This window comes from Lissotriton helveticus, chromosome 7 (assembly GCF_964261635.1).
Source record: "Lissotriton helveticus chromosome 7, aLisHel1.1, whole genome shotgun sequence".
NCBI lineage: Eukaryota > Metazoa > Chordata > Amphibia > Caudata > Salamandridae > Lissotriton > Lissotriton helveticus.
The window spans coordinates 1,065,421,871-1,065,434,012 of record NC_136068.1 but is presented as its reverse complement, the minus strand read 5'-3'; the positions used below and the strand labels follow the sequence as shown (position 1 = coordinate 1,065,434,012).

General features: G+C 41.4%; 1 protein-coding gene across 3 annotated transcripts in view; it reads right to left on the bottom strand.

Moving 5' to 3' along the window:
* Positions 1–541: 541 nt before the first annotated feature.
* The window catches only part of ENGASE (endo-beta-N-acetylglucosaminidase), a 225,859-nt gene continuing 214,258 nt past the window's right edge, over positions 542–12,142 (bottom strand). For 2 of the 3 annotated variants that reach the window (XM_078653981.1, XM_078653980.1), the window contains exons 13-14: positions 2,116–2,230; positions 542–1,327 (exon numbers count right to left, since the gene is read on the bottom strand). In XM_078653981.1, coding sequence (XP_078510107.1) covers positions 923–1,327; positions 2,116–2,230 — 520 coding nt within the window. In that variant the 3' untranslated portion in view covers positions 542–922. The remainder of the gene's footprint in view (positions 1,328–2,115; positions 2,231–12,142) is intronic. The other variant, XM_078653982.1, reaches the window with a different exon arrangement.

Sequence of the window (12,142 nt, the reverse complement as noted above, 5' to 3'; positions counted from 1 at the left end):
AAGTATTGTTTGGTATGAATTATTAAATGATGTCACTCAGAAGTAATCTTTCTCAAAGCTACTTACATTCTTGAAGGACTTTGAAATAACTAAGCCTCAGTCTTGGATCACACTAATAGGGACAATATGAAACTCTGGTTTAAAAAAGCATAGCCAGAGGTAAATGTTTTGATTATGATCTGGACAACATATTTAAAAAAGAAACTATTGAACTTAATTGTGATATTCCGACATTCGGTGCAGTTCAGTTCTATATAAAAGCTAAGCTAGAGCCTGATGTGAAAAGAGTGGACATGAAATTTAACCTGGGGAATCGGACAATACTTGAACATATTTCATTTTCATGCACTAGCGGTGCGAAACAGCTAGGATGTTCCTATTGTAACTGTGATAATTAATACTTAAACCATTTACTTACCTTTTATCAGGGTTTGCTGTTCAAGCAGAATTTATATTTAAGGTCCATTTTTACAAAGTAGAACCCTCGTATATTTTCCTATGCTTTGTCTCTTTTGTATAAATGAAGAACATGCCAATGTTGGTTTTCGATTTTACAATTGCTTTAAACCCCTTTCTTATCCTGTAACTGGAAATCTATTCTATCTTAGTTGTACAAATTGTCTGGAATATTTCTGTACGAATATTTTTTTTTATCCAACTAAGTTAATTTGGCATACTGTAATTTATAACTACCAAGTTCATTCATATTGCACACCTTATGTCAGGGTACAACGGTACTGCTTTGTAGAAAAGGGTGCACTGAGATTTCAGGATACTCCTCTATTTACTCAAATCTTCTTCTGACCCTTCAGAAGCCTTTCTGACCACTTTGTCTTTCCTGTTTTGAAAAACTAATGTAGAAGGAAACATCCCAGCCGAATCAGAATGTTCTGCATTTTTAATTACTGTACGGCTCCAGGTCTCAGACTAAGGTATGTGTCTGCTCGGAATACTCTAGAACCACATGCCCCCACTGTGCGGGCGTCGTCATAAATCCGTCTGTGGTGACTGGCTGCACTGTGAATTCCAGTCGGCGTTGAAGGCCTGCTTCGGGCACTGCCAAGTTCACAAGGCGGTAAGCAGCAGCATAGGCCAGGCCAATGAGATGGGGCTGACTAGAGTCAGGGGACGATGCAGCCCGGTGGCAGGTCACTCCTTGGCAAAAAATGCGAAACTGGCGAGCCTGTTCCAGGGGATAGGACCAGTGCAAAGTGAGGCTGAGGTAGAGCTGGTTAGGCTGGTTGTTGTCCCTCCACCACAGAACCTCTGAGGCACGCATATCTCGCACACGAGGATGTGGCACCATTAGACTGCTGGCATCGATGACCTGCAAAAGGGAGAAGAGACCTGATCAGTGATTGACCTCCCAAAGGTGGACGCAGGGGGAAAGAGAAGAAGGGGACAAGAGATATGGTACCAGAAAAGAGAAAAGGGGCTGTGGAAGAGAGGCTGGGGAGGAAACATTTGGGGTCACTGTACTGAGGCATGAGGTGCTAACTGAGAGAAGAGGTGCTGTTGCTAAAGCAAGAATAGGACTTTGAGGTAGCCATAAAGGGAATAGCACCCTGGGCAAAAGAATGGCATGTGGGTCCCAAGAAAAGATAGTAGGCGACAGAAGCCGCTTCTAGTGTGAACTGTGAGACCTTTCGCCATGTTGGGGAATAACATGCAAATTCCATAGCCATGTCTCAGCAAGAGTGGTCATACACCTGCAAGTCTCTTTTATCTTAAGGTGGCACTCGTATCAAAGTGAGCATCTTTGGATCACTAGTAACATCGTTGATCGATCTGTGCAGTAAGCTCAAGAGTTGACTTATGCCCAAGTGGCTTTGCCCTGAACTTGCCACTGACCGTCCTGTCAGCAGATAACCTCTGGCACCAGTGGCTGTCATACCCACTGGTGCATCTCTTCACTGATTGGATGATCTCTGCCACATGGGTATGCCTGGAATTCACTGGCAGTGCTCTTGCAGAATGGTAGGCATTTTATCCCACTGCCTGATTTCTAAAATGAGTGGGCCACTTTCGACACCAGTGCAGTGGCTAACATGTGATCCCAGCGGATGGCATCTTGCCCCACAGAATGACCTCTGACCCCTGTGATCATGCACTTACCCTGATCTCTCCCAGACGGCATGTGAAGCGGATCTCCTCCGTATTGGACTGTGGCCGAGAAATATGGATGAAAAGATCCTGGAGGAGACAGTCTTTGAGTTCCACTTCATAACACCTATAGGGGAGAAAATAAGGATGTCAGATGCATTCTTGACATAAGGGAGTGAAAAGAGCAGAAGATAATGGGGTGTGGTACAAAGATAGCCTAACCCAGAGAGAGCAGGGGAAAAGAAAGGCGTCAGAGTGGGAGTATAGAGAAGCACATGGCTAACCCCAGGTTCTCACCCAGAGAGACAGAGAAAGGTGAGATATTGTGCAAGACAGTTTGAATATCGCAGGGTGAGAGGGAGCAATAGCAAACTTCTGAGGCAGGCATGGTCTCACTCAGAGAGAAAAGGTGAGCCAGTGGCTAGTGATCTTTGAAAGTGGCGTGGCATGGGTGCACGAGCAATGCACTGCTGTTGACATCACATATTACATCACTCATGACATGGTCAGTTACACCACTCATGACATCACTGATGACATCTCAAATGGCATCACTGATCAGCAGTGCATTGCGGGTGCGGGAGTTATAGTTAGCTAAACTAACTATAACGGGGAAATTTCAAAGGTCTTGTATGAGTGAAATGTCCAGCTAACTATAACATGGGTGAAACCTATGGTTTTTTCAGTGAATTTCTAAGGTTTTTTAAATGCTAATTCCTAACTATAACGTTGCTGAAACCTATAGTTTTTTCAGTGAATTTCTAAAGTTTCTTAAATGCTAATTCCTAACTATAACGTGCCTGAACCCTATGTTTTTTTTAGTGAATATATATATATATGCACTGGAAAACTAAACACCCACTTCCTTTACAAAGAAATGGAAAGTTTGCATCTCAGCAACCTCTCTAATTTTTCACCTTAGTCATCTTCCACTCAATCAACACAACAACCACAAATACACACACCTACTTGCTACCATTCTTGCCTGAGCTTATCAAATATTCTTCTTTAATTCAAATTCAAAGTGCAGGCCTTTTATTCAGCCTTCTTGGTAACTACTACCCGTGAATAGCAGTGGGTAATTTGCACACTTCCGTCCTTTCTTGCGTCTTTTCTACCACACACTGCGGCAGGTTTACAAGCCCCTTGCGCCACTTTTGCATCATTTTTCCCACGACCTTGTAAATCTGCCCAACTGTGTGTACTTTATGCACTAGCTTTCTTCCTTAGATGTGGTACTATTTTCTCTTGCTTCCACTGCGGAATCCAACACCCTATCTAAGTAATGACCTGGAAATCCAAAGATCCACTTCACTGACAATGCAGTGGGTAGTTTGCGTCTCTCCAACCTTTCTTATTTTTCCTGTTTTTCATCTTCCACTCAATCTACACATCATCCACACATACACACATCTAATTGCTGCATTCCTTAGCTGTGATTAGCAACTATTTTCTATTTTATATTCATATTCAAAGTGCAAGCCCTTTATCGAGCCTTTTTGTTGTAACTACTGTTCCAGGAATTCTGCTCATACACAGAACTGTGCATAAAGACTTAGGACCTCAGTGAATTATGGTGTACAAAAACCCACCTTACTACACAAACCCCCTACCAGACTAGCAATCAGTGACTCATTGGTTCTTCGCCCTAGAGCAGAAACACCAATGACTAGTCAACCCAGAACATGTGACTTAGATTACATGAAGTAAAGTGGATAACAAGAACACTCTTTCAATATAGCCTTAAACCAGCCCAAAACAAGATGTAAATAAAGACACGTGCAACTTTGAAATGTTTATTTCTAACGCCATAATCTCATGCACAGTACCTTAGAAAATACAACCAAACATTATCAGAAACAAGGTTGTCAGCATTGTTACTATTCTATGAAATACAAACGGAAAAAGCATCCTATAATGCTAAAGGTAAACAAATTTAAAACATACCTACATTTCACCCTCCCTACCTAGCAGATTAGTTTATAACTATAGAAAGTCTCCTAGGATTACATGGGCAGACCCATACCTCTGGTACTCCGCAGTAGTGGATCACATTCAGTGCTCCACAAACTGTCAAGATACGAATGTTCTCCAACTGTGTGTAACTTTACCTCCACAATGCATTATGAAACGCGCAAGTATCAGAGGTGGCCACAGCTGCATATGTATTATGGCTCGAACGTGCGAGGATCATTCTGAATAACAGACACAGTATTCAAGATAACCTTGATGTTCCATGCTCTCACTATACACACAAAACTAGCGAGGCAGTTTACAAATCTAGCATACCAAATTATTCTCATATAAAGCAAAATACTCAGCCTTCTCTAAACAATATCACAAGTACGTGTCATGGGCAAAGCAGAGCAGGAAAGCAAAAATAGCATGTAAACTTCTAATAAACCCATGCTAACTTAACAGGGTGTGAGTGCAAGGCTCAGCCCCACGGCACCCTTTCTTGATCAAAGCAAGTGATATAAACGTGGGCGAATTAGGAACGCAGAGTCCAAGCCGAAAAAGCAGAGTCAAGTTCACATTTCCAAAAAAAGGTTATTCGCTCTTTGATAGAAAGCAGTAACTAAATAATAAAGAATACGTAGCAAAATCAAAGAGTCTTAATCCAACAGCGTGTAAGCACAGTATGTAGCAACAGCCTCCAACAGGAATTCATTGTTCTCATCTGAAAACACTTCAGCCATCCAATTCAATAGTGGGAATGAACATACATGTTCCTCAACGACCGGAGCCTCTATCACCATCGGAGGAAAACTCGGGTCATCTTCAATGTAACTGCGTGCCAAGAACTCAAGCGCCGCTGCAAAAACATTCCAACGTCCCATTATTCCATGTGTCGCTGCTAAGGCCATAATCCCGCCGCCAGAACAGAGCACGTCATGAACCACTAAGGGGCTCATCAGCTGGTCATAATCCGCGTTGGGAGACACCGTACTGCAGGGACACAAATCCAGGGCCCAGTCGAAATCACAGCTCAGGCAATGGAACACAGGTTGAACGCATGTGAAAAAGGAAAATCGAAACGATAATCCATAAGCTGCACTCAATGTAGCCAAAGGCAGCGCTCCGTAATAACTAATCATTCGGTTGCGAACCATCAACAGCCGGGACATATCGCCTGTTGCAGGATGTGCATCCATATTTATGTAAACAAATTAATAAAAGCACACCGGCAACTAATGCAAGTATTAAGCGCAATCCACCAAAGATGTTGGGAAAAAAAAAAAATCGAATGAAAAAATCCCAAATATACTTTCTACAGGAGTCACGAGGCCACTGCTTCTAACTTTAAAAAAGTAAGGTAACCCCGTAGTCAAGGACACATTAAAGATACTCTAAATTAACTCCCCAAAATTCAAGAGCATGTCTGTATTTAATAAATCATGCACTTCTGTGCGGGTGTTTGCTACATGAAGGACAAATGTTTCTGTACCAGATATAAGAGCGACCTCTTTTTGAGACAATAGCGCTCTTATACGACTCATTTGGTTGACTCTGCTTTCAAGGTCGAAATCGACAGCCAGATGGAAACATCCAGCTTCCCATGCAGAGGAGTTAAAACAACTTGTTTTAAATCAAACCACACGCTCAGTTACCGTAATCATGTAAGCAATGAATGCTAACATTGCACAACAATCTCCATTATTTCAAAGTAAATAACTCCCATTTCCAGTAAACTGAACGTTGTTATGATAGCAGGTGTGAGACTACCTTTCAAAACTCAGTCCAAATTAGGCGCATCGTGTATACAACAGCCATGTAATTGTATGTGTCTACAAATTAAGGAGTGATCTGGTACTATTGTGCAATCCTCGCCATTCACATAGACTTCTTTTCCCTCCCTCAGACACCTATATGTAAATGGTAATAACCAAGCTTCATGCAGATAAGCGCTCCCTAAACATCCATATCTGCCTATAGCATAGTATTTCATGCAAACCTCAAACTTAACCAGGTTAAAAAATAACGTTATGATACTGTGGATAAGCCACACACCTGAATTGGATCTCCAATGAGTGACCACTTCTAACCATTCTCATAGCGCGCCCTGTGCTCCGATTTGACTGTGAGAGAGTGATTGCACCATAGTTTGTACTGCTAATCATACTCAGCATACGCTACGAATACCCTTTGACGTTACACGTCGCATCAAAGCTTCCGTGTGACGTCATGTGCGGCGCCCCGTACAAAAAAGACGTGAATGTTTTTAATGTTTTACTTGTTTAAAATTTTTTAATGAACATACTAACAGAAGACTTATCTAGGATAATTATGTTAATATTATGTTATATTAAGTTTTCAAAATCCTATATCACTTCTATATTGTATGAGTGCAGCTGCGTGCCCCTCCGCCTGGTACCCTAGACTCCATCACGCCCAGACCCAGTTCATAAGCACGTGTGATCGTCACCACAAAACCATTAGCACGCATATCGCTTTTCCACACATGCTTTTACAACTAGTATGCATTTACCACACATGATAAACGCATAATCGAAATAATGTTTTTTTGTTGACCAATACGTGTTGTAATGCCTGTGCCTTACGTCCTTCAAATTAGTTTCTAGGTATACGTGTGACCAAGTCTGATAAGATCGGAGGCCAAGGACAAACACCGTGGTATCTGTGGCACGAAATCTCATTGATCACAGAGAAAATATGCGCAGGGTAAAATGAAAGTAACGGGTATAATAAAAATAACGGAGGAAAACTACTAAAATGGCGGTTGGACAGAGTATGTAATCAACGTTTGGCGCCTCAACACTACATTTCAAATAAATATACATACAATATGTTTATTAATATATTACAAAAGTATACCACCGGATGACACACATGACCCGGGAAAAGAAAGCGGAAAATTTAATACCTAAAATCAGGAGAGGTTTGCTTGGCGAATTCGAAGAAAAAGAAAAACAAAGTGCACTTGCAAACAAGGCTGCGCATGAGTATAGAGTACAACTGATGCAGGGAAAAAAAACGGAAAGATTTACATACTGTCATGGAAACACAGCTCTAAAAATTGCCCCCGGAATTTGCCCCCCCTGAGACCTAGTGAATAAAACTGACTTCTAGTTTCTTTTCCCTTTTTCACCGCGTACGAATACCATACGCGTACGCCGTCATTTTTTATTTAAAAATAAAATAAAAATTGACCCTAAAAATTCATGTACGACCCCCTGAGGAAGCCTAGAGAGTCAGAATATTTCTACCCTGCCCCCTTTCCTTGTTTCTCAACTTTGTTTTACACTTTTCTTGTGACTCGCTTCTAGCGACGAACAAAATGGCTGCCAACACTTCCTGGTTTGCAGTGTTCACAGACAGTTGACATCCTATCAGCATGCAGCTCGTGCTCATAATATACAATATGTTTATTAATATACTACAAAAATATAGCACCGGATGACACACACTACCCGGGAAAAGAAAGCAGCAAATTTAATACCTAAAATCAGGAGAGGTTTGCTTGGCGAACTTGAAGAAAAAGAAAAAAAAAAGTGCACTTGCAAGCAAGGCTGCGCATGCGTAGAGAGTACAACTGATGCAGGAAGAAAAAACGTAAAGTTTTACATATTGTCATAGAATAATTTTCTCCCCCGGGACCTAATGAACAAAACTAACTTCTAGGTTTTTTTCACCTTTTCCACTGCGTACAAGTACTGCACGAGTAGCCCGCCATTTTTTATTTTTTTTTAAATAAAAATTGAGCCTAAAGATCCATGTACCACCTCCCTGACCAAGACTATAGGGTCAGAATGTTTCTACCCTGCCCACTTTCCTTATTTCTCAACTTTGTTTTACTGTTTTCTTGTGACTCGGCTCTCGCGACAAACATGATGGCTGCCAACATTTCCTGTTTGGAGTATTGACAACCAATCAGCATGCAGTTCCTGCTCGTAATTGTACGTATTTCCGTACGCCAAGATTTTTTTTTTTTTTTTTTTTAAAAGAGCCTAAACATCCATGTACGACCCCCTGAGCAATCGTAAAGGGTCATAATGTTTCCAGCCTGCCCCCTTCCCTTATTTCTCAACTTTGTTTTACTGTTTTCTTGTGACTCGGTTCTACCGAGGCACAACATGGCCGCCAACACTGCCTGGTTTCGAGTGTTGATAGACAGTTCACAGCCAATCAGCATGCAGCTCGCGCTCGTAATTGAACGGGTCTCCGTCCGCTTGTAGAACTCTGTCTCTAGATAATCGCTATGATTTTACTTGTAATTTTCTCAGAAACTCCTGAACGGATTTATACCATTTAACAAAAAGCACAATCTCCGAATCGAACTCTACCTCTCTGCCTAATTTGGTGTAATTCCGTTCAGCCGTTCGGGCTGTAGCCCAGGCTAAAGGTCCCTATGGAAAATTGCTTGGGGAAAACACGTTTTGGGACCCCCCCGTTTTTTCTCGGCCCCCACTTGACGAATCAACCCCAAACTTTCAGGGAAGGAGCGGAACCGAACAGGCCATTCTCTTGCAGAAATTCACGAATATTCGTCCACCGACGCCAAAGTTATTCCAAATAGAATGTTGTGTATTTCCTATGGAAAGTAGGTCCTAACTATAACTACCTACTGGCAACCGCCAGTAGGATATATATATCAAAACCAATCCTCTTCTCCTCTGACAGAAGGGGCCGACACATGCTCAGTGAGGTAAGAGACTTTTAATTACCAGTTTCCATCAGCGCACAACACAAGTATTTACAGCAGCGAAACGCTAGGCAGACGCGTTTCAGGCATTCGCCTTTCTTCAGTGCCCATTTCACTTCCGTGTTCACATTGCACCTGGGGGCCTGTTTAAATATGTGATAGTCCACTCCCATCGGAGTCAGTTGGAACGCCCCCTGCTCTCGGTTGCAAAAAGCGCAGGTCCCAGATCCTGTCCACTTCGGGTCTTGTGAAAACCGCTGCAGGACCCTATGTACAGTGATTAGGCTCCCGAACACTATGTGGTGCCCCACCTTACTGGCCACGGACACAGAACTCGCAGGACAGCTTCACTGGGAGGCATTGTTGGAAAGTCTCTAAAACACACACCTTATTCTCAAACCATTCGGGATCCTCTCTCCCCAGCAGTGATTACGATCACAGTGGATGTTCTTTCCTGCCAGGGGGGCGTCGCGCTGTATTTTAATACATCACCAGAAAGTTTCGCAAGCTGTCACGAAGCTCCTAAACGAGAGGGCGTGCCGGTGCTCGGTGCTTGCAATCCCGAGCTAAACACCAAAACCAATCCTCTTCTCCTCTGACAGAAGGGGCCGACACATGCTCAGTGAGGTAAGAGACTTTTAATTACCAGTTTCCATCAGCGCACAACACAAGTATTTACAGCAGCGAAACGCTAGGCAGACGTGTTTCAGGCATTCGCCTTTCCTCAGTGCCCATTTCACTTCCGTGTTCACATTGCACCTGGGGGCCTGTTTAAATATGTGATAGTCCACTCCCATCGGAGTCAGTTGGAACGCCCCCTGCTCTCGGTTGCAAAAAGCGCAGGTCCCAGATCCTGTCCACTTCGGGTCTTGTGAAAACCGCTGCAGGACCCTATATACAGTGATTAGGCTCCCGAACACCATGTGGTGCCCCACCTTACTGGCCACGGACACAGAACTCGCAGGACAGCTTCACTGGGAGGCATTGTTGGAAAGTCTCTAAAACACACACCTTATTCCCAAACCATTCGGGTTCCTCTCTCCCCAGCAGTGATTACGATCACAGTGGATGTTCTTTCCTGCCAGGGGGGCATCGCGCTGTATTTTAATACATCACCAGAAAGTTTCGCAAGCTGTCACGAAGCTCCAAAGTGCAGAGACCCATTAGGAAGCAGCGTGTGTGGCTGCTTCCTAATGGGTCTCTGCACTTTGTTGGATATATATATATATATATATATATATATATATATATATATATATATATATATATTCGCAATCAGGACACGGACTCCAATTAGGTGCGTGTTTTCTTTATTTTTCAGTAAAGCAGACGCTTCGGCATGGTGGCATGACGTGTTTCGCCCAGCAGGTGGGCTTGTTCACATGAAGAGACTCACGTCTCCCACAGCATTTAAACAAATGTTTTCCTTCTCCACAACTCATTGCGTCACATGATTAAGTGAACATGAAAGAAATACTTCAAATGTGAAATCTGTTAACGTTCAAACAAGACATCTTTCTATTCTTTGTAAAAAACATCAGTATACTTGTCTTTTTTGCAATTATTCGGATAAATCCCTGAATAAATAAATAACTAAATAAATATATAAATATTTATCTAACAAAGTGCATTGTGCCAATACATGGTTGTAAAATAATGAAAAATACTCGTTTAATTACCAAGACAATCAGAGAGTTTGTTGTCTCAAACCTGCAATTGGTTTGTAGAATATTCAATTGTGGACAAAGATTATATATATATCATTGTCAATAAATCACCCAAAAAAATGCGACAATTCATGACATTTTACTTGGTTTCTTGTTCACTAGTATAATAGTAACAATGTTTCCTTTGTTGGCTGTATGTCCCTCTATGAACAAAATATAGAACCACACAAAGTGCTTATGAAAGTGCTGTTTAAAGTGATGAAAGTGCTTAGAAATAAATAAATATTCGCAATTAAATATCTTGTGATTATTGTAATCTAATACGAAAATTGGATTCACCTAATACCCAATTTTCTGGGAATAACTTGGAATATAAAAAAGTAAAAAGGTGAGCTACTGATAGCAATTGATGTCATGGGCAATACTAAGTATTTGAATCATAGTAGGTGTTCATATAAAGTGAAAATTCGTTCAGCTCATAATTGTAGGTCCAAGGGTTTAGGCTGAATTCTGAAAGTTAGTGAGAATTGGTGACATTCATATAGACTAATGGCCAGTCTCTGGTTGCCATGTGACGTACTGGTACAGCGGGAACCTTTGGACATGAATGCTCAAGACATAATGCGGATGGATATGTATGAATAAGTATGTATATAAATATGTAAACCTGATTCCTATGTAAATAAATGTTCTATGACTGATGTGTAAACATCAACTCTGTCTATATTAATAAATATATAAATATCATAATATAGAATAAATATAAAACAGATCATAAAATATTAATCTCTCCAATATAAGCATATGTAAACATAGAAGTCCTGTAAGCTAATATTCCTTGACTGGTGTAAACATTTACTCTATCTATTTAAATACATAAATATATAATTATATTGTGAAAAACATGTAAAACTCATCATAAAATATTGATATAACATTATTCTTTTATACAATACTAATGTTTTAAAGGAAAATCTGCAAGTCTGATAAAGCATTAATATCTATAAAAAGTTGTACAGTTCCTCCCCATTGTTGAGTCCATTGGGAGTACGAGTGTTCAGCTCTAGTATGAACTTGGCCTCCAATTGTCTAAGGACTCTTTCTCTGTTCCCTCCTATTCTCATTGGTGGAACCGCAGCTATGACATAATATTTGAAATCTTCTAATCTGTTCATGTGAACCGCCTTAAAGTGTCTGGCCACCGGATAACTCATGTCAGAATTAACTATTGCTCTCAGATGCTGTAAAATACGTACATGCTCCTGGAGTTTGGTGCTGCCTACATATTGCAAGTCACAAGTGCAACTCAATACGTAGACAGCAAATTCAGTTCGGCAGGTGTATCTGGCTTTATTATGGTTGATGGAAGCCCCATAAACGGTAGTGTACTTGGGTTGTATTTATTCCAAATGTGCATGCTCTACACGCGTTACACTTGATAAAACCGTTACGGGGTGCTAACCACATAGTGCCAGGATGACTAACTGAATTGGTCAATTCAGGACTGGGCTTGACTAAGGCGTTTTACAGGGATTGAGTCTTTCTAAATGTCAATGCTGGGGGGGGGGGGGATGCGGGGGTAGTGAATAGCTGGCTTAAAATCGTGTCGGTTTGAATTATTGGCCAGTGTTTATTTATAATGGTCCTAATCTTTATGTGGACTACTGTATGTAGTGACAAATCTCATAGAATTAATTTCTGAATTCTC